This window comes from Kogia breviceps, chromosome 3, assembly GCF_026419965.1.
Source record: "Kogia breviceps isolate mKogBre1 chromosome 3, mKogBre1 haplotype 1, whole genome shotgun sequence".
Taxonomy (NCBI): Eukaryota; Metazoa; Chordata; class Mammalia; order Artiodactyla; family Physeteridae; genus Kogia; species Kogia breviceps.
The window spans coordinates 183,192,381-183,216,028 of record NC_081312.1 but is presented as its reverse complement, the minus strand read 5'-3'; the positions used below and the strand labels follow the sequence as shown (position 1 = coordinate 183,216,028).

At 43.0% G+C, this 23,648-nt stretch overlaps 1 protein-coding gene across 4 annotated transcripts in view; it reads left to right on the top strand.

Annotated features, from left to right (window-relative positions):
- Positions 1-23,648, top strand: part of RSU1 (Ras suppressor protein 1) — a 187,950-nt gene that overhangs the window by 45,137 nt on the left and 119,165 nt on the right. For all 4 annotated transcript variants that reach the window (XM_059059232.2, XM_059059229.2, XM_059059231.2 and 1 more), the window contains 3 exons: positions 2,361-2,479; positions 4,135-4,217; positions 4,497-4,611. In XM_059059232.2, the coding sequence (XP_058915215.1) occupies positions 2,361-2,479; positions 4,135-4,217; positions 4,497-4,611 (317 nt within the window). The remainder of the gene's footprint in view (positions 1-2,360; positions 2,480-4,134; positions 4,218-4,496; positions 4,612-23,648) is intronic.

Genomic DNA, 23,648 nt, shown 5'->3' with positions numbered 1-23,648 from the left:
TATTTTTAGTGTCACAGTCCCTCCCACCTTTCAATATTTGTCAGCCTTATATTAGATTAAAAAAGTTTTTTTTTTTAATTGGGTTTTAAGTGTGTTCAAAGGGAACCACATTAAGAAAGATAAGAGTCTTGAAGAAAATACAACATAATAGGAAAATATTTTCCTTAGCTTTCCTTAGCTTTCATTGGAATGTATACATATATTTAAAAACTTTCAATTGTGATAAAATACACATAACATAAAATACACCATTTTAACTATTTTAAGTGTATGATTCAGAAGCATTAAATATATTCACATTGCTGTGCAGCCAATCTCTGGAAGTTTCTCGTCTTGCCAAACTGAAGCTCAAGACCCATTAAACAACTCCCCACCCCCCTCCCCCAGTCCCTGGCAACCTTGATTCTAATTAGAGATGATTTTGAAACTACTATTAGTAGTTGCAAAATGAACAAAAAAAAAGTGATTTTTTTGCGGGGGGGGGGTCTCCCATTGGGAGGAATACGTGAAAGCAAATGAAGCAGAAGTGTGAAAACTATGAGGCTTCATATGTATCTTTTATATATATATATAAATTTATTTATTTTTGGCTGCGTTGGGTCTTCGTTGCTGCGCGCGGGCTTTCTCCAGCTGCGGCGAGCGGGGGCTGCTCTTCATTGCGGTGCGCGGGCTTCTCACTGCGGTGGCTTCTCTTGTTGCGGAGCACGGGCTCTAGGCGCATGGGCTTCGGTAGTTGTGGCTTGCGGGCTCCAGAGCGCAGGCTCAGTAGTTATGGCGCACGGGATTAGTTGCTCCGCGGCATGTGGGGTCTTCCCGGACCAGGGCTTGAACCCGTGTCCCCTGCATTGACAGGCGTATTCTTAACCGCTGCGTCACCAGGGAAGCCCTTTTTAAAAAATAATCTTTATTGGAGTATAATTGCTTCACAATACTGTGTTAGTTTCTGTTGCACAACAAAGTGAATCAGTCATATGCATACTCACGTCCCCATGCCCCCTCCCTCTTGAGCCTCCCTCCCAGCCTCCCTATCCCACACCTCTAGGTGGTCACACAGCACCAAGCCGATCTCCCCGTGCTATGCGGCTGCTTCCCACCAGCCAACTATTTTGCGTTCGGTAGTGTATATATGTTGATGCTACTCTCACTTTGTCCCAGCTTTGCCCTCCCACCCCATGTCCTCAAGTCCATTCTCTATGTCTACCTCTTTATTCCTGCTCTGCAACTAGGTTCTTCAGTACCGTTTTTTTTTTTTTTTTTTTTTTGGATTCCATATGTATGTGGTAGCATACGGCATTTGTTTTTCTCTTTCTGACTTACTTCACTCTGTATGACAGACTCTTGGTCCATCCACCTCAATAACCTCAATAACTCAATTCCGTTTATTCTTTTGGCTGAGTAATATTCCATTGTATATATGTGCCACATCTTCTTTATCCACCAGTATCACTGATGAACATAGATGTAAAAATCCTGAACAAAATACTAGCAGATAGACTCCAATAGCACATTAAAAGGATCATACACCATGATCAGGTGGGATTTATCCCAGGGATGCAAGGATTCTTCAGTATACACAAATCAGTCAACGTGATACACCATATTAACAAATTGAAGGAGAAAAACCATATGATCATCTCAGTAGATGCAGGAAAAAGCTTTCGACAAAATTCAACACCCATTTATGATAAAAACTCTCCAGAAAGTGGGCATAGAGGGAACCTACCTCAACATAATAAAGGCCATATATGACAAACCCACAGCCAGCATCGTTGTCAATGGTGAAAAACTGAAACCATTTCCACTAAGATCAGGAACAAGACAAGGTTGCCCACTCTCACCACTCTTATTCAACATACTTTTGGAAGTCCTAGCCTCAGCAATCAGAGAAGAAAAAGAAATAAAAGGAATCCAAATTGGAAAAGAAGAAGTAAAGCTGTCACTGTTTGCAGATGACATGATACTATACACAGAGAATCCTAAAGATGCCACCAGAAAACTACTAGAACTCATCATAGGCACCTTTTGAGGTCTTATTATTGCTACGTTCATAAGGAAGTTTTTCTCTAGAAGGATGGATATTTTGTGATGTTCTAATTTTCTGTGTAAAACTATGACTGAGCATCACCTTTGGAGAAAGTGACAACTGAGACATTTTCAAATGTTTCATGAATGTGTGGATTCTCTGACTAGAATTTCTAGGCTGGTTAAAGTAGTGTAAAGTGGATGGAATTACGGCGGTCTTTTGAGCTTTGAGCCTCTCACCTGCGGCTCTTAGGCCCGTGACACAGAGGTGATTTGAGTAGTCTGTATAAATACCCGTTTTGTGTGTGACGTCTTGCATTTTATCCCCCCAACAACAGCATGAATAGACTCAACACTCTGCCTCGAGGATTTGGATCGCTCCCAGCTCTGGAGGTCCTTGATTTGACTTATAACAACTTGAATGAAAATTCTCTTCCCGGAAACTTCTTCTACCTGAGTAAGAAACTTTTAATTCTATAAATCTCCTTAAAATGGTCCTTTGCATTCTAAACGGGAAATTTATTTGCCAGGGCCCAAACTCCAAGAGAAATTATTGGACAGATACATTTTTTTTCCCTTCAGATTCCTTTGAATATTCCCTCATAGCTCAGCAGTATGTATACTTGATATATCGTGACCTGACACCATTGCACTCAGGTGGACTTGGTAATGTCATATTAACTTTCTGAGAGAGGTTTTTACCTGAATGAGATCAAGTCTCACATTTAGCTAAGAGAGCTTGACTTTCTTCTTAAAGAGCATGCAAAAGACGTAATGTGTGTCCTCTTCCTGTACTGCTGTTAACTCTTTGTAGCCTTTTTGCCCAAAGATATTCCAATCAGTTATTTATAAAAATATCCGTTAATAAACCACTAATAGAATTTTAAACATTTCTAGCCAAGATTCTCGTTCTAAGCCTTTTAAAGTAAAAAGTGTTTTTATTGATGTAGTCTATTTTGTCTATAGCATACCATCAGACATTAAGAAATTGTTAGTCACATATGAACACACTTTATCCTTTTATATGCAAACACATTTCGTGCTGCAGATGCTTGTGAAAAATAGGAAAGACTGGTTTTCCTGAGGACTCGTGAAATCTTTAAGAAAGAGCTGCTGTCTTTAAGTAAATGTTCTGCCTCTCCAAGTAGTGACAAGCTGTGGCCTCGAGAAATTCTGACCTTGCCGAGTTAGTCTTTGAAGTTTCATTTTTTACCTTATGTATATCTTTTATCCCAGACTTTGTCAAGCACGTGAAACCAACTTTAACATGTTTTCCTGGGCCATGGAAGAAACTGTTTTTCTTATGTGTATCAACATACAGTTCTGTCGAATTTTAAGACATTAGAATGTAATTGAATACCTGTAAACAAATTAAACATACATCTGATTGTACTTCCCCCTTTTGGTTAAGGATTAAAAACATGCCTTAGGATTTTTGCCTTCAGTAGTTTGGGGACTGGGATCAGTGTATCATATCATGAGCAAATTTCTGATTACCGATATGATGCCTACGTGAGGGTTTCCTCTATTTTTAAACTCCACTTTATTATTGTAACTCCTTCATCTTCATTTATTTTTTGTGGTTAAGGCTGTAGAAACAAGTAATAATAATTAGTCTGAAGACAGAAACAGCGAACGGCGACTTTGGCCTCCATCACCGAACAGCCTTTTGGCCATTTATTTATTTTTTGACCTAGTCCTGTTTGCACGCACGAGCCCTCTGGCCCCAAGCATTGAAAGTAGTGACGCAGTGGCTTTCTGGGTTTCACTCTGGATGCAGATCGGGGCATACATGTGAAGCAGAAGTAATCGAAGAAAAACAGCTGTCTTTTCTGAAAGCATGTTGAAACCCTGTGCCAGAAGCCGCCGGCGCCCATACATTGTTGATTTCCTCCGTCCTCCTGGATATAGACGTTTTCCTGACTGCACCAGCTTCACAATAAGCCAGTAAATCTAAGTTTGACCTGCTTGTTACTATCCCGAGCCCTAGCTGTGTCACAGGCTTTTCACCACGCCAGGGTTATTAATCAAAGCTGACTCCCTTGTATCGATCAGACCTCAGACGGTTGGGTTCCATGCCACCCTGTTTATATATCGCTGTTTAACTTGCAGCCACCCTGCGTGCACTCTATCTAAGTGACAACGATTTTGAAATCCTGCCGCCTGATGTTGGGAAGCTCACAAAGTTGCAGATAGTAAGTAATGTATCTAAATTCTTAGAAAATCAGTTCACTCCTGCAGCCCTCGTAGGGGTGGAATCCAGGCAATTTGAGCCAGAGTACGGTTTGTTTTGGAATGAAACCACTACCCTCTGAGACCGTTTTCTTGCGTGTCTGCAGAGACACTTGTAAATAAATGGAAAGAGACTGAGCCTTCGAAGAAGAGAGGGCAGGGGCGGGGGGGGGGAGAGTTTCTCTCGAGCGCCTCTTTACCTGAAAATTGTTCTGACAGCCGCTGCTTTCTCTTCTGTTTAGCTCAGCCTTAGGGATAATGACCTGATCTCGCTGCCTAAGGAAATCGGGGAGCTTACTCAGCTTAAGGAGCTCCACATTCAGGGGAACCGCCTGACCGTCCTGCCCCCAGAACTAGGTAAGGTGGCCGATGAACGGTCCGAGTTCTGGCTTTGCTTAATAATAACGATCCCCGCGCAGCAACTCTGAAAACCCCTCTCTCCTCTTCTCGGCAAGAACCCTCCAGCGAGGCACCCAGTTCTGATGCTTTCTAGTAGCATCTGTCATTGACCAGAGTTTAGCTGTCCTGCGTTTGTGCTGCCCCGATGCTGTGCGCAGCGGCTGTAGCTCCCAGTGCCTTGAAGCGGCTGATGGCAGATGGCCCGGCTGGGCTGCCTGCCTGGTGCCGTGGAAGGAGCCTGGGCCGAGTCGTAGTGGTCGTACCCAGGGCTCCTCCTCTACAACGGTGATGATGGCTTTAAAAAGGAAAAAAAAATCTAACCATCACTCTTATTTTTTTGGGTGTGGGGGGGGATCTGTTAATTTTTTATTTTAATCCCTTGAAAACTTTTACCAAATAGTTCAAGTGTTTATGACAGCTGCTTAAAAATACCGTTTGCAGTCACGAATTTGGTTCTCTCCTGCTGCCATCTCCAGTGGGACTGGCTACATACGTCCTAGCTGGGAGTCCCTCGGGCCTACTGCCGTGGCCCCCGAATCTTCGTACTCTGGTCGTTCAGGTGGCTCTGGGTGCCCTTGTGACCTTCCTTGGAAATAATGTCCAAACCAGTTCTTCTGTTACTGAGGTTATGCCGCCCTGCTGGAAAAGTTCCATGAGTTCTCCTCTCTTTTCTCGTGGAGGCTCTGGGTATCCTCCCGTTTCTTCAAATACGTGGAACTGTATTGCTTCTCAAACTATGACTGTTTGCTTCTTTTGCTCCAGAATAAAACAATTTTATTTATTTATTTATTAACTTTTATTGAAGTGGAGTTGATTTACAGTATTGTGTTAATTTCTGCTATACAGCAAAGTGACTCAGTTGTACACATATGTATGGATGGATAGATAGATAAATAGATGGACAGATATCTTCTTTTTCATATTCTTTTCCACTATGGTTCGTCACAGAATAGTGACTCTAGATCCCTGTGCTATACAGTAGGACCTTGTGGTTTGTCCAGCCTGTATATACTAGTTTGCAGCCGCTAATCCCAAACTCCCATTCCTTCCCCGCCCTCCCCTTGGTAACCGCAAGTCTCTTCTCTATATCTGCAAAGTAACACAATTTTTAAAAACACATTGGACCCAACATTCTTTGAGGAAGTACCTCAAATGAGTCTGGTGCTTTTAAAGAGGGCAGTTATTATAAACCGGGCTGTGAGGTCCATGAAAGAGGGGGTTTACCTCTGTTCCCTGCTATGTCCCCAGCACCTCCCTCGTGCTCGGAGTGAGGTAACTTCTCAAGGGATAAGTACCGAGTGAGTTCGTGAAACAAGGACCTCGGGCAGCGAGGTGTTGGGAAGGTTCCGGCGGGCTGAGTTTGGCTCCTGTCCAGAGCTGGGCTGTCCGGTATGGAAGCTGTGAGCCACACTTCAGGTGTGGAGCAGCCACACGTGTCTTGTGGCTTCCTTACAGGAACACGTGCAGATACAGGACATTTCCACGGGGCAGGAGGCTCTGCTGGCTGCATTAGTCTAAAAGGGAAGGCGTTCACCGGGTCCCACGGGACAAACGCAGAGTTTCATCCCTGCATGTTCCCCTCTTCTGTAGCTCCTTTGTTGCTGTATACAAGGTCTTGCATTCGTACTGATTTTAAGGGCTGCGGAGTAACTCGGCACCGTCTCTTCACTGAGCTGTGGGTCACCCAGCCCTGCTTAAGAAGCAGGCTACGGGATCAAGAGAAGAGGTGTACAGTGGCAAAAACCCTTCTTGCCAAAAGAGAGGTTCTAGGCAGTGATGTGCCAACCATAGATGTTGGCACTCGTCATTCCCGGGGAGCGTTTGCAGAATATAGATACCTGCTCCCTCCCCAGTGTACCGAGTCAGATCTCCACGCGTGAGACCAGTTCTTGTGTAACTTGGTGAAATTCACTTAGCGCTTCTGACATGCGTCCTCGATTAGTGTGATGAGGAGAAATGAAAAAAAAAATGTGCGTTTTGTTTTATTTCATTTTTCAAACAATGAGGCGGTGTAGGGCACTGGATGAATCAGTGATCTCTATCGGCTAATAATTTGGTAGAAAAATACCCAGTTGAACCTACACATACGTGTGTACCTTTATATTTTTAAATTTCACATTGGTCTTCCTATTTAGATACTGCACAGTCACATTTCTCTAACATTTCTGTTATGCTCTCCAAAACCAAATTATATATATTTTTTATTCAGGACTAGAATTGAGGAGAAAGTCTTAAAATGAGTTTATTTTTGCTAGCCTTACCTGGAAAAGCTTCATCTCAGCATCTGTCTGGTGGCACTTTTCCCAAACTGCAGGCAAACACTTAGCTGGAAATAAATGGTAAACCCCTATCTAAGATGAAAACAGGTGTATTATTTTTGAACAGTGATCTTTTTTTTTTTTTTTTTAAGTCAAGAATACTAGAATAGATAGTACTATAATAATAGTTATCATAGGAATATGTAGTAAGGCCTCGTGTACCAAGGCACTGTGTTAAGTGCTTTTCCTGCGTTGTCTCCAGTAATTGTCCGAAGAACAGTAAGTGGGCTTTGTAGAGGTGAGGAAACTACGGCTTAGAAAGGGTTGGTGACACGTCCGCAGGGACAAGTGAGTCATGGAGGCGAGACTTGAATCCTGACAGCCTCTTTGAGCATCAGGGCTAGAGTAACACTTGGCAAAATGCAGGGGAGGGGGCGCCTCTGCGGAAGGAATTGCAGCTCTGCTCTTCGGTTCCAAGCCAGTTGCATTGCTGCGCTGGTGTCTCTCCCCTCCCCCATCCCCCGTGGCCACCCAACCGCGGTAGGAATGTCTCCGTTCGTCTCTCTGTGTACCTGCTACCCCAGGTGGTCGCCTGCAGCTGCCCTGGCTGGCTTCTCATCGTCTGTCCCTACAGCAGGGTTGCTTCTGGAGGTGTTTTAAAGGGTGGATAATGATCTCTCCCCTTCATATTCACCTTTCACATATCTGAATACACAAGGCCAATGCTTTTGAGACTTCTCTGGAATTTCCTCTGAAAGTAAATTTGGAGTTTATTAACTTGAAACCTTGTTGGTAAGGTTTGAAGCAAGCAAGGGAATCTGGATGAATTCTGACTTGTCAGGTCTAAGAACGTGCAGGGACACTGCAAAATAAAGTCAGGGGCTGGACTGGAGTTTTAATATGTAATCGTATTACTTTTTTTTCGTTGTACATCCTTGAATAAGTTGCTTTAACTGTTGTGTCTGGTTCCTAAACAGTAAATCACTTGGTTTTATGTTAATCGGTATACCTGTAGAAAATTAGATATAAGGTGGGTCTGTCATTTACCCATCCGTTTCCTCATTCATTCAAATATACTTAAGTTCCTACTTTAGGCCAGGTTTTGGTTCCAAGGAAATAAACTTTTCCAGTAACGTAGAAATCACTTATCCAGCAACTGTTTACTGAGTCCTTACATCGTGTTTTATTTCTGGGGGATATACAACAAGAGACAAAACACCCCTTATGATTTTTTTTTTTTTTTTTTTTTTTTTTCGGTATGCGGGCCTCTCACTGTTGTGGCCTCTCCCGTTGCAGAGCACAGGCTCCGGACGCGCAGGCCTAGCGGCCATGGCTCACGGGCTTAGTTGCTCCGCGGCATGTGGGATCTTCCCGGACCAGGGCACGAACCCGTGTCTCCTGCATCGGCAGGCGAATTCTCAACCACTGCGCCATCAGGGAAGCCCCCCTTATGATATTTTAGTGGGGGAGGGAGGATGGACGGATGGATAGATAGAAAGCATAAGAGGTCATGTTAAATGCCCTGGGGAAAAAATAAGAATGGAAGAGAGTGTTTAAATGGGGGGGGGGGGCGTTACTCTATTATTGGGAGTCGATAAAGAAAGCCCGCCGTAAGTTGGTGTCATTTAGCCAGAGACCTAAGGCAGGGAGGGACCTTTCCGGGTCGAGGGAAAGGTCGGTGCAGAAGTCCTGAGATGGACTTGTGCGTTGAGGGACAGCACCAAGACTAGTGTGGCTGCAGCTAAGTGAGTCACGGGGGGAGTTGGAAGAGACGGGCTTAGGCAGGAAGTGGGGACCCGACGACCTGGGACTGTAAGGACCCTGGCTTTTACTCTTGAGTGAGCCACTCTGGTAAAGGCTGCACAATGCCCTTCCCCCCTCCGTCACTGGAATCTGGGAATAGGCTAGTTTGCATGGTAAACGGACCTTGCCAATGCAAGGTCGCATCTTGAGGTGGGGAGGTTATCCTGGGTTCCCCAGCTGAGCCCAGTGTCATGGTGGGGGGGCCCTCGGAAGAGGGAGGTGAGAGGGCCAGGGCCAGCAGCAGGTGTGATGACGGAATCGCGAGGCTGGAGTCGGGCGTGGAAGGGGCCATGAGCCGAGGGGCGTGGGCAGCCTCCAGAGGCTGCAGGAGGCCAGGGCACGACTTTTCCCCTGAAGCCTCCAGAAGGAAGGCAGCCCTTCTGCTTTCATCCAGGTGGTGGCAATGGTTAGGGTCTGGGTGTGTTTCAGAGGCAGAACTCGTGAGCCAGGAGTGACGGAGCTCAGAGGGAACGAAAAACGGTGTGTGGGGGGGGTGGCTTTAGGGAGTTGGAGGAGAGGAGCTGGTCCTGAGCTGAGCTTCGGGCGCATGCAGCCTGAGACGCTGTTTGGGTATCGAATCCAGGAGGCAGCTGGATGTTAGACTCCGGAGTTCAGAAGAGAGGTCTGGCAGCACCTACAGTCGTGGGCATGGTCCGCATAAACAATGCCACAGGTGGGACGAGGTCCCTGGGACGTGACCGTAGAGAGCAGGAGACAGCCGCGAGGCGCCCTGGTTCCGAGACCCCAAAGCCAGCAGGAAGGATCGGGGACCTTCAAGCGTCGGGCTGGCTCCCGGGCCAGTCTCGGACCGTGGCCTCCCCACGGTTAACGCAGTGAGAACGCTTTGGCTTCGTAGGAGAAATTTTTTCCTGACACGTGCACCTGACTCTGCCCGTGAACGGGTGAAACAGACAGGACTGACATCTTCTCCCGAGCCTGCCTGAATGCAGAAGTCTCTTTGGGACCAGCCCGTCTCTCTCTTTCTGTCCGTAAAGAGTAGCGCGGTGAGTAACTGAAGCGAAGTGTCGGCCCCTTTGCATGAGCGGAAGAAGTAACCAGCGCAGCGGAGGCAAGGCCTGCGTTGGTGGGGGCGGAGTGCAGGCAGACGGCCTGCCCAGTCCGGCCCGCGGAGCAGCGGGTAAAGCCCCCAGGTAGGCGGCCTGCCGGTGATCTCGGGGCTGGCGGCTCCACGAGCACTACATCCTGTCCCGATCTTGTGTTTTCTCACTCACACAGGACACTTCTGAGTCTCACGAGCTGAAGATGTGAAGTGTACGTTTTTACCTGGTCTCTCCTTCCTAAGTTTTCCAGGATTTTTCCAGTTTTCCACTTGTCCAGGTGCAGGCACTTGGTGGAGTCATTTCTGGTTTCTTGGCTTCTAGACAGTCCTGGGACCTCTCCTCCTGCATTTGGCAGCCAGAGATAATGGCCTTTGGAGAAGGAAGTCGTGTTGGCCAGCCAGGCATGCAGCAAAGCAGTGTTTCTAGATGTCGGAACCTTATCTGCAGCAGTTTTCACAGCGTAGGGAAGGGATGCACGCGTTGCTACACATACCTGGGCCTCGCTGGCTTAGTCTCCTTTTCTCTGCACCACTAATCAATAGCAGTTTGTATTACAGAAATATGAGAAGCTTAGGTATTGTTTGTAGCATATTTGTGAAGGGTGGAAACATACTGACCCCATGCAGAGAGTAAGTGTGTCATGAATTGTGAGTTTCCTTCTAATTGTATTCTCCAGGGTGAACAGAATTAAGAAAGAGGGGGGGTACCCATCTCAAGTCCTTCCAGTTACACCTGTTAATCCTTTTCTCAATGATGTTGAGAAGCTAAAGAAAAATACTTCCTCTCCTATGGCAGGAGAGAAGGAAATACTGTGTATGCTCTTTTTGGTCAATTAAGTCGCTGATGATAAATGTCTTATGGCTTTATTGTCACTGTCAGTTGCCAGCTATCTTCTCCAGAGGGTTAAAACATGTTTTAATTTATATAGTAGGTTATAGCTCACCTCCTCATCGCCGGGCTTCGGTTCAAATCTCACTCTCCCAGGTCCTTGCTCTGCGATTGTGGACAAGTTATTTTACCTTCTATGCCTCCCGTAGAATGAGGATAATAGCAGCCCCTTCTCATAGTATTGATGTGAGGATTAAAAGAATAAAAAGAATAATACACACACACACACACACACACACACACACACACACACACTGGACTTTTATACTATTAAACGTTGACTATTTAGAGGCTGAGTATTTGGTGAGAGGCAATGGCTGAGAAAGTCCAAAAGCCAGTCTCCAACACACTGTGATTAGCTGGGTCAAAGAAAGGCTGAGACTTAGCCTGCAGTGGGAAAGGTGAGAAAAAGCAAAGGGGTGTCACAGAAGGGACTTGCAAGGGCAGAGAAGTGGGAGGAGGGGGTGAGGACCGCACGTGGCCAGCGCGCATGGCAGGCAGGAGGCCTGGCAAGAAGGGTTTCACTGCCACCCTTTCAGTCCCATCATTGTCATTTTCCTGATACACGTCTGATTTCACAAATGGTTTTCCGAGCTCTGCCCTTTTTGTGAGTTTTGTAATTGAGGCTGGGGGCAGGTCGCCGGCCTCGTCTACCGAGAAATCTCTGTGGTTAGCTTGTTGCTTGGTCGCTTCGTTCACTCCTTCATGCATTCACTTCTTGACTTTGGATGTCCTTTGCAAGACTGTGAACTTGTCTGAAGGGTTGAACACTCAGGAGTGCTTGCTCTAGCTCCCTTCTTCATCGCATGGTAAGATCTTAAACTGCCTCCCTGCAGGAGATAACTTGGTTCTCCAATGGTGTAATTTCTCACTGTCTTATGTGACCTTTTGTGACGCTGCTCGTTTCATTGACGATTTTTTCCTTCTCCCAGAGCTTGATAACCACCGTTCTAATTGTTTTCATTTTTTAACGTTACTGATGTGTGCATACACTGTAATCCTTTTGTCACTTGTCTGCATATTAGTGATTCATGTCTGAAGCCCATTAAATAAATCCATCTTTCTAAGTCTTATTATACATTAAACACATTAAAGATCTAGAGCAAAGGGAGACTGTGGTGGACTTGGGCAAACTAGTGCAGCTCTCATGTGAAATCTTTTAACTCTTTTCTTGAGAAAAGATGTAATGGCAGTTACAAAACCATCTCCAGAAAAATCAGATACCAAGAGCATGATAAGTTAAACAAGTTTTTTTTAGTCCAGATCCTCTCTCTGGATTAGCAGCCTTACATTGTTATCAGAATTGGTTTACTCTGCCGAAATCCTGTTATTTGTGAAAGGTAGAGGTAGGTCATGGTCTGTCTGATTAGGTTAAGTAAGAAGCAGTACTGCTGAATTGGTCCTCTTTTCTACTTCTCTTCCTGGTTTTGTTGACATATTCATCTTAAGACGTATGAATGAAATCAAGACATGGGACGGCATAGTTGAGAGGGTGGTGGGTGGCGGCCAGTGGCCTGGGTCACCGTCCCGTCTCCATGCATCCCAAGACAGATGACCTTGAGCAAAGCCACTCACCCACACGTTAATCACTGGCCATAGTGATAGCAGCTGGCTTTTTTCCAACAGGGGTGCAGTTTCTAGTTCACCAAGATCCTCACCTGAGCCTCTGAATATTCCTCATTAAACAGAAATGGAGAAGTTATGTAACAGGGTCATACAGTATTTTGTATATCTTGTTTTCCTTTTAAAATTCATTTGTAAGATACAAAAATAAAACACAATATCAGTATCCTGTGAGTCAGAGCAATTGTAGGCTTTATAAGATTTCGTTCAGAATGCTGCCCGCGGCCTGGTCTGGAGAGCAGTGCACACGTTTCAAATTACATGATAAACCTAACCTCATTTCAAACTCCATTTATGTAGAAAATATCAAGAATTTGAGACTTTCGGAAGCGCTAGCCCCCCTCACTCAACGTTACTGCTTCTTTTCCTTTTCTTACTACATTGATTTCACTGGCCCCCGTAGACACTTGTGTTTGCAAAGCCCAGGTTACTTCTGGACCCAGACTGGTAACGCGGAAGGTGCTGACCACACACCGGGGCCCGGCGAGAGGCACCGGGGGCGCCTGCTGTGACTTGGCATAACTCACCTTATCCTGGTTGTCAGTACAGCTCTTGGCCTCTCCCTCCGTCCTCTGGAAGAGGCGACTGAGCCTGGCTCGGAGTCACCCCCGCCACAGCCTTTGGGAGGGTGTCCTCAAAGGCCCGGGTGTGATCGTGGAGTCTGGCACTGGGCTGTGTGCAGCCGGGAGAAGTGGATGCCCGTCCGCTGAGAGGAGCCGGGGTGGGGGGCGGGGCACAGGTGCCGGAGCATCTGTTTGTGTGTTTCACGTCCCTTAGGATTACGTATGTTGTTATTTTGTTTTTAACATTGTGGTGTTTCTCTGTTGATCCACAGAAGCGAAAAGCACGTAAGAGGCGAAGGCTGAGATTTACTGAGCACGTGAACTGTTGCACTAGGCATTCTGTACATAGCTCCGCAGGTAAATCTCGCAGCAGCTGTGCGAGGTTGGAGGCTTTCTCCCCATTTTGCCGACGGAGACGTGAAGCTCTGAGAGGTTTAGAGTCACATGCTGAGGTCACATGGCCAGTTAGATGAGGAGCCAGAACGTAGAACTGCCACAGTCTGGGGTAACTCTTCCAGGTTCACTAGGGATAGGACCGTTGGCTGCTTTTGTTCCGTGCCCCATTCTAGGACAAAGCAAAATATAGTCTCTATAAAGAAAGAGCACTGTTACGAAAAACCGCACTGTAGATTAGACAGTAACAAGGATACCTACCTCAGAAGACAAAATCGTTCGTCTGTGAAGTGGTTGCCACGGCCCGTGATCCGTTAGCTTAACAAGCACTTTCCTACAGAACTAGAAACTGTGTCTCGTGTACAAAATTGAGTTTTTTCAGTTCATCATGAGCATTTCTGAAGTTACTTTTAAGCCAGATAGATTTACAGAAGTGCTTTGTTTTTTTACACCAAATACCATGATTTATAAAATGGTGTCGTGGACTTCATCTCAGTTCTATATTATAGACGAGGAGAGCTTTTTGGCCACTTTTTAAAGATGGCGAAACCAAGGTGTATAGGAGATTGTGACTTGCCCAGAGCTGCCTTATGGACATGGCTTGTTATTGACAGCATCAGATTTTCAGTTCAGATCTTTAGACTTAAAAATAAGTATTCCTCCAATAGTATACCCATAAATGTATCAATACTGAGCCCGTGAAAAGGCATCATTTATCATTAGATGACAGCAGTGGTTCCAAACATATGCCTTAATTTTATTCTTTGGAAAATAAAGAAAATGTGAGGGATAGAGAAATCTTTCCCCAACTCTGAAGTTTTACCTTGAATTATATTATATGTGCTCACATTTTATTTCTGTGTTAATATTCCTTTTGCCATACTTCACACAAAATAATATATCCTGTTCTTTGATTCCCATGGTCTTAGCTGATCATCAGAAATGGCTCCCGTGAGGTCTTCCTACATGTTATTTTTTAACAAGTTCTGTTTTATATATTCTGTTTCAGTGCATCTTTAGCCCTGGAAAATGCCCTAAGTGTGGATTTTAAAAATGCTAAATGAATTATATTTCTGCCTGGTGAGTTACTGCTTTAAAGGGGGTGGGAAGTTGCAACACATAAAACGTTTCCATTCTGTATTATAAATTTCTGGAAGCCCAGTGTCAGGTTGGGTGTGACGGAACATGTGCATCAATCTTTGTTAACACCAGCTGGTAAAGCGTGCCCCTGTTTCCAGTGGACCATCCTTTGATTTAATAGGACACTAAATGTATTCTTGCCCTGGGAGAAATGCCGGCAGTGCTGAGCTTCCAGATTTAATTTTTTTTTTTTTAATTCCAGAGGCATATCTGTAAATACAGTTCCTATCACCTGAATGCATATATAATATCTTACATTGATGTAGCATCTCCCTTAAAGCTTCTCCTATAATATTAGCTCACATAAAAAAATAAGTCATGTTCTACTGAGCCAGACCCAAGTGGTATTACATGTGGGAGTGTGACTTTCTCTTGGGGGTGGGGTGGAGGTAGGGAAGGGGTGAAGTGGGGCATGAGATTCTCCATGGTGTCAACACCAGCAATTTAGTGACAGACCCCAAATTGTGCCTTGTCACAACTCATTATGGGTTCACCTGTCTTTTTTACAAATTTTTATTGGAGTATAGTTGATTTGCAATGTTGTGTTACTTTCTGCTGTAAAGTGAATCAATCAGTTGTACATACACATCTGTCCACTCTTTTAGATTCTCTTCTCATATAGGTCTTTACAGAGTGCTATCCAGTAGATCCTTATTAGTTATCTATTTTAAATATAATAGTATGTCTACATCAATCCCAATCTCCCAATTTATAGCCCCCCCGCCCACTTTCCCCCCTGGTAACCATAAGTTTGTTTTCTACATTTGTGACTCTGTTTCTGTTTTGTAGATAAGTTCATTTGTACCATTTTTTAAGATTCCACATATAAGCGATATCATATGATATTTGTCTTTCTCTGACTTCACACATATGACAATTTCTGGGTCCATCCATGTCGCTGAAAATGGCATTATTTTGTTTTTTTATGGCTGAGTAATATTCCATTATATATATATGTACCACATCTTCTTTATCCATTCATCTGTCAATGGACATTTAGGTTGCTTCCATGCCCTGGCTATTGTAAATAGTGCTGCAGTGAACATTGGGGTGCGTGTATCATTTCGAATTACGGTTTTCTCTGGATATGTGCTCATGAGAGGGACTGCAGGGTCCTATGGCGGCTCTATTTTTAGTTTTTTAAGGAGCCTCCGTACTGTCCTCCATAGTTGGCTGTACCAATTTACATTCCCGTCAACGGTGTAGGAGGGGTTCCCTTTTCTCCACACCCTCTCCAGTACTTACTGTTTGTAGATTTTTTGATGACGGCCACTCTGACCGGTGTGACAGCCTTGCTTATCTATGTCTAGTTAGGCCTTTCTAGAATTGTTCATGTTTTCAACTACTACTTTCGTAAATTGACCACCTACTGCAGGAGAACATCTAATGGTGCCTTTTGTGCTTCGTAAAGTTTTAGGCTGTAGCCTTCCTTCTCATATTGGTAAACAAGCCTGTGCACATTCTTAGCATACTGTAGGGTTTCACAGGCCGCAGGGCTCTCCCTGTTGCCTTCATATTTGCTGTTTGAAGGAGGTGGCTCTCCGTGGACAGCACCTATACCACATCATGCCAGGTTCTGACCTCCAGTCTCGTAGATACTCATTCCTGTAATCTCTTGGGCTTGGAGAGCAGCGGTGAATGAAATAGACGTAATCCCTGCCCTCCTAAAGGGCATCTTTGAAAAAAAAAAAAACAAGTCAACAAAGAGTTGAAAGTGACAAAACAGAAATTACAGCTAATACCCAACTCTGCTAGAATGTCAGCCCCAGTGTCACCTCGGAGCTTCCATCCTGGAGAGAGGACACCATCCTCTTCTCCCACCTGAGTTGCTCTAAGAGTCTCCTCCCGGATTTCCTGTTTCCTGCCTGGCTTTTTCCAATCCATCCTTCATGCAGTGGTCAAGGCCATTTTATAAAATCACAGATTGGATTACATCATTTCTGTGGTTAGAATTCTTTAGTGTACTCTGTGGAGCTCTAAGACCCCAGATGATCTGTCCTCTTTTTTTTTTTTCTTTTAAGGAAACTGTTACTACAGCCCCTTTATTTATTTGTTTGTTTGTTTGTTCACTTATTTATTTATTTATTTATTTTTGGCTGCGTTGGGTCTTTGTTGCTGCGCGCGGGTTTTCTCTAGTTGCGGCGAGCAGGAGTTTACCCTTCATTGTGGTGCGCGGGCTTCTCGTTGCAGTGGCTTCTCCCGTTGCAGGGCACGGGCTCTAGGAGCGTGGGCTTCAGTAGTTGTGGCACACGGGCCCTAGAGCGCAGGCTCAGTAGTTGTGGCGCTTGGGCTTAGTTCCTCCGCAGCATGTGGGATCTTCCCGGACCAGGGCTTGAACCCGTGTCCCCTGCACTGGCAGGCGATTCTTAACCACTGCGCCACCAGGGAAGTCCCTGGCCTCCTGCTTTTTATGCTACTCTTCCCCTTCGTTCACTCACAGGCTACTCTAAATGGCTGTCATCCAGTCCCTTTTTTTGGGGGGTGTGCCAAGCAGCGTGTGGGATGAGGGAGCTTAGTTCCCTGACCAGGGATTGAACCTGGGCCCTTGGCACTGAGAACACAGAGTCCTAGCTGCTGGACCACTAGGGACTTCCTCATCCTTCTTTATGATCTTTGCTCTCTGCTTGCAATTTTCATCTCCTGAGTATTTGCAGAGCTGGTGCCTTCAGGTACCAAACAAGGCACATGCTTTTTTTTCTCAGTGAGCCCTTCCTGACGATTCTCTATCCCAAAAGTTTCCTTCCTGTTATTTTCTACTATGGTGTGTTTTTTTTTTCTCATGCATAGTTCTTTTATTAAACAAATATTTATTCACTACTTATGTGTTGTAAGTCTCTTAGGGGAGGCATCAGTATGTTTGATGGTAGAGAGAAGAAAAGAAAAATCCATGCCTTCATGGAGATACAGATCCATGATCAGCACAAATTAAATTTTGTGTATGTTAGAAATTTTTTTCCATATAAAAAATTGGTCCAGGGAATTCTCTGGCAGCTCAGTGGTTAGGACTCTGTGCTTTCACTGCTGAGGGCGTGGGTTCGATCACTGGTTGGGGAACTAAGATCCTGCAAGCCTCACAGTGCAGCTAAAAAGTAAATAAACAGATAAAAAATTTTAAAAATTGGTCCAACACCATTTCTTTTTCCTATTGAATTGCTTTGGTGCTTAGTCACAAACCAATTTACTGTACTACAAGTGTGGGTAAATTTCTGGGCTGTATATTATGTTCCAGTTATCATACTTTTATAACAGTACCACATTGTCTTGATGACCATAATAGCTTCATTAGAAGTTTTGAAATCATGTAGTATAAATCCCCTTTTTCAAAATTGTTTTGGCTATTCTAGATCTTTTCTACATGCATATACATTTTAGAATCAGCCTGCTAGGATTTTTATTGAAATTTGACTGAATTAATAGATCAGTTTGGAGAGCCTTTGCATCTTAACAGTAGAGTCTTCTACTCTATGAACGTGGTATCTTTCTCCATTTGTTTAGGTTTTAAAAATTTCTCTCAGCAGTGTAGTTTTTACTTGCCTATATTTTGTTAAATTTATAGTTAAGTATTTTATATTTTTGATGCCATTGCAAGTGGATTTTTTTTTTTTTTTTTTGTGGTACGTGGGCCTCTCACTGTTGTGGCCTCTCCCGTTGCGGAGCACAGGCTCCGGACGCGCAGGCTCAGCGGCCATGGCTCACGGGCCCAGCCGCTCCGCGGCGTGTTGGATCTTCCCAGACCTGGCCACAAACCCGTGTCCCTTGCATCGGCAGGCGGACTCTCAACCACTGTGCCACCAGGGAAGCCTGCAAGTGGAATTTTTTAAATTTCATTTTTAATTGTTAGTATTTAGAAATGCAGCAGTCTTTTGTAAAATGGCCTTGGTTTCTATGGTTTTCCTTATTTACTTATACAGTCTTGTAGGGTTTTTTTGTTGTTATTGCTGTTGTTTATTGGTTTGGCTTTTTGTGTGTGTGTGCGCAGGGGAGTGTCTTCTGTAAGATATTTTATATGCACAATCGTGTTGTCTGCAAATAAAAATATTTCTTTTTTTCCAATTATTATCCTTTTTATTTTTCTTTTTACAGTTGCTAGGCCCTTTAATACAGGGTGAGAAGCAGTGAGTAGGAATATCCTTGCCTTATCTTGATTTTAGGAGTAAAGTATTGTTGTTGTTCATCATTCAATGGTTATTAACTACGTCTTTAGAAAATACTGTGTATCTGGTTGAGTTTCCTTCTATCCCAGTTTCCTGTTAGTTTTTATGAATGGGTATTAAGTATTCACAGATGCCGTTTCTGCATGTAGTGAGGTGGTCATGTGATTTTTCTCCTCTGGTCACCCGACTCCACTGTGGACCCCAGTGATCCTTGCATTCTGGTATTCACACCCTTGTGTGGTCTTCTCCTGTTGTTCTCTGTGTCCAAGAGAGAACAAAAGAGAAATGATGTCACTTCTGAGGTTAGGTTATAAAAGGCACTGCAGCTTCCATCTTGGGTGTGCACTCTTGTTCTGTCTCTCATTCTGTCTTGGATCACTTGCTCTTGAGGAAAGCCAGATGTAGTATTATGAACAACCCTGTGAAGTGAACAGGAAAGTGGATCATCCAGCCCCAGTCAGGCTATTAGAAGACTGCAGCCCCAAACTGGCAGCTGGACTGGGTCCTGAAAGACCCAATTCAGAACTGTCTAGATAGGCCACTCTCATATTCCCACCCTCAGAAATTGTGTAACACAGCAGTAGCTAACTAATAAATCACATTTATTTGCTAATGTGAATTACATTGATTGTTCACATGTTAAACCAATCTTGCATTTTTATACTGAAGCCCACCTAATCATACTGCATTACCTGTCCTTTATTTGGTAAAAGCTTTATTGAGATATAATTCATATACCATACAAGTCACTCATTTGAAGTATACAGTTCAGTGTTTTTAGTATATTCAAAGAATTGTACAGCGATCACCACAATTTTAGAACTTTGTCATCAACTTTAAAAGAAAATCTGTAAACTTTAGCTCTTACCCCTCAATTCCTCCATCTCCCCCAGCCCTAAGGGCTTATTCTTTTTCAAGATTATTTGTTCTGTTTTTGTCCTTGACTTCCTGTATGAATTTTAAGATCAGCCTATCAATTTCTACAAAGAAGCCAATTGGTATTCTGATAGGTATTGCATTGAATCTATAGATTATTTTGAAGAGTATTGCTGTCTTAAAAATATTGTTTCAGATTCATGAACATAAGATGTCTTTTCATTTATTTAGATCTTCTTTAATTGTTTTCAACAATATTTTGTCAACTTCAAGCTATATATGTTGCACTTCCTTTTAAAAATTTATTCCTAAACATTTTATTCTTTTTGATGCTATTATAAATGAAATTGTTTTCTGGATTTATTTTTGATTTGTTTATTGCTAGTATATAGAAATGCAGTTGATTTTTGTTTTGGTCTTGTATCCTGCAATGTTGCTTAACTCATTTATTCTCACTGTTTTTTAGTAGATTTCTTAGAATTTTTTCCATACATTATAATGTCATATACAGCTAGAGATAGTTTTACTTCCTCCTTTCCAATCTGGTTGCATTTTATTTTCTTGCCTAATTGCTTTGGCTGCAACCTCTAGTAAAATAGTGAAAGTAAGTGGTAAGAGGAGACATCCTTGTCTTATTCCTGATCTTAGGGAGAACATATTCAGTCTTTCCCCAATAAGTATTATGTTTTCTGAGTTTTTTGTAGATGACCTGTGTCAGGTTTAGGAATTGCGTTTCTATTCCTTGTTTGTAGAATGATTTTGTCATGAAAGGGTATTGGATTTTGTTAAATGCTTTTTTGCATCATTGAGATGATCATGTGGTTTTTGTTTTCTATATTTTCCTTTTTATATATTTCTAGATTTGATTTACTAATATTTTGTTTAAAATTTTCTACCTTTTTCATTTCATGAAGGGTATTGGTCTATAGTTTTCTTGTTTTAGTATCTTTGTATGGTTTTTGTATCAGGAATATCCTGATCTTATAGAAAGTATAAAATTGATATTCTTTCTTAACTATTTGAAAGAGTTCACTAGAGAAGCCATCTGAGTCTTAAGTTTTCTTTGTGGGAAAGTTTAGATTTTGGATTCAGTTTTATTTTTTTCCCATAGCTGTAAGACTCTTTACATTCTCTTTTAGTGTCATTTGGTAATTTGCATATCTTAGAGGTTTTGTGTTTCTTCTAATTGTTCTATACTATCTATAATGATGTCCCCATTTTTATTTGTGATACGAGTAATTTTTGTTTCTCCTCTTTTGTCTCCCCATTAAATGATTTAGCTAGACTTTCAGTTTTATCAGTCTCTTCAAATATCCTGTTACTGTTTCAAGTTCCTTTATTCTTTGTTTTATATTTCATTGATTTCTTTTGCTTACTTTGAGTGCAGTTTGCTCAGATTTTTCCAGCTTCTTTAGGTGAAAACTGAAATTGTTGAATTGCGATCTTCTTTTCTAATATAAACATTTAGATAAATAAATTTCTCTCTAATCATTGTTTTAGCTGCATCCCACACACTTTTTGTTTTTATTGTCAGTCAGTTCAAAGTATTTTCCAGTTTCCCTTGTAATTTTTTCTTTGGTGTGTGTTTGTTATTTAGAAATGTTTTATTGTCAAATATTTGGAGATTTTATAATCTTTTTGTTATTGATTTCTTATTTAATTATGTTATGATCAGGCATCATAAGCTGTATGACTCTTAGCCATTTAAAATTTATTGACTTGTTTTATGGTTCACCATTTGTCTGGGTTGACAAATTTTCCCTGTGCACTTGGAAAAGGTTATGTGCCCTGCAGTGTTCTGTAAATGTCAGGGAGTATTATGCATATAATCTTACGTGTTACTACAAATGTTCATTAAGGCCCTTTCCTCCTTTGTTCTTGGTATTTACCAAGTTTTTAACCCCCAGAATAATCTCTTGGTCTTTATTGCCTTTTGAGTTATCTTCTTAATCCACTGTTGTAGCTAAGACCAGCTATATAAGTTTTCTAGGGCTGCCATAACAAAATGGGTGGCTTAAACAACAGAAATTTGTTTTCTCACAGTTGTGGGGACTAGGATGTTCCAGATCATTGTATCAGTAGAATCAGTTCCTTCTGAGGGCTGTAGGGAAAGATCTGTTCCAGACCTCTCTCCTTGGCTTGTAGATGGCTTCCTTCTACCCATGTCTTTATGGTCATCCCTCTGTATGCATACATGTCGGGTATCTCTCTGTATGTCCAAATTTCTTCTCCTACTCCTAGAAGTTCGCTGGTCATATTGGATTAGAGACCATACTAATGACCTTATTGTAACTAAACTGCCTCTCTAAAGATCCAGTCTCCAAATACAGTCACATTCTGAGGTACTGGGAGTTAGAACTTCTACATGAATTTTTTGGGAGAGGACACAGTTCAGCCCTTTAACACAAACGACTTCTCTCTCCTCTTTATTTATAAACCTTGGTGTAAAACTTGCTGTCCCTTGATATTGTTTCATTGTTTACATGCTTATTTCTGCCCTCACTTTATTTTATTTTGCAACAAAAGGTTGCATTCCTCTAAGCCAGCATGTTTAATCTTTTCAAGAATCAGTGACTCCTGGACCTCCCCGGTGGCGCAGTGGTTAAGAATCTGCCTGCCTATGCAGGGGACACAGTTTTGATCCCTGGTCCAGGAAGATCCCACACGCCGCAGAGCAACTAAGCCCGCGCAGTGAAGCCCGTGCGCTCTAGGGCCTGCGTGCCGCAACTACTGAGTCCGTGTGCTTCAGCTACTGAAGCCCGTGTGCCTAGAGCCCGTGCTTCGCAACTAGAGAAGCCACCACCACGAGAAGCCTGCGCACCGCAATGAAGAGTAGCTCCCACTCGCCACAACTAGAGAAAGCCTGCGTGCAGCAACAAAGACCCAACACAGACAAAAATAAATAAATAAAAAAGGATCACTGAGTCCTTTATGAAGCCAGTGAAACCTGTAGAGGAACTCTCTCCAAAATGTATATTTTCACATACAAACTTTTACATATAATTCTAGGAATTTAAAAATATATATCCAAATATATCCATGGACCCTTCAGTGTTGAATTCTCACCCCAGTATTCCTTCTGACTCCCTAATCTAGGTTCTGTTAGCTGACTGGTACAAATGTCATTTATGTGTATCTCCCAGATTTTCCTCTGAGTCTCATGCAAATAAAGACAGTGACTGAGCCCAGGATACGTGAGTGGCTTGTGCATGAAGTGACAGAAAAGAAACCCATTACTCATTTGATTGGTTCTCCTTCAAATCTAGTTCATAGGATATAGCGGTAGGTGGTTCTATATAAACTTTAAAAAGGTCTTGGCTTTTTACCCCTTGCATTTAAAAGGTTATGTGCTACAGTGTGAGACAAATAAATCATGATTCACTACAACGACAGCACTGCAGTCAGCACAAATTGCCAGCGAAACACTAAATCTGTCACTTTATATGTTCTGACCATTTAACAATTGGAATAGTGTTGGAAAAGAGGGCTGCCTGGAAACAAAAGAAGTGAGTATAGTGGCAGATGCAATTAGCAAGATCAATGGGTGGTGTTCAAGGTTCATTGTTTGGTCATTTCAGTTGACCCAAGCGAAAGCAATTGCTATCCAAAAGACTTTGCTAGCTATAATTTGCTGTACAAGAATGCAGAAGAGAGAGTGGCCCAACTTTACAACATCTTTGGAGTGTCTTATTTCTCAGCTTACAGTGTTCCTAGGGCAGTGACCAAAAGATCAAGCTTGTTCTTTTCATTCATTCTTTTAATTGATATTCCACAACTTTTGCTCACTTAGTATACTTTTTTTTAAGCAATTTTTATTTATTTATTTATGTTTTGGCTGTGTTGGGTCTTCATTGCTGCACACGGGCTTTCTCTAGTTGTGGTGAGCAGGGACTGCTCTTAGTTGTGGTGTGTGGGCTTCTCATTGCAGTGGCTTCTCTTATTGTGGAGCATGGGCTCTAGGTGCACGAGCTTCAGTAGCTGTGGCTCGAGGGCTCAGTAGTTGTGGCATGCGGGCTCTAGAGCACAGGCTCAGTAGTTGTGGCGCACCGACCTAGTTGCTCCGCCGTATGTAGGATCTTCCCAGACTAAGGATCGAACCTGTGTCCCCTGAATTGGCAGGTGGATTCTTGACCACTGGGCCACCAGGGGAGTCCTTGCGTAGTATACTTTTAAAGTTTTAGCTCTTTACCGACTTCCTTAACAAAAATCTTCTGGTCTGTGTTTGAATCCTTCATA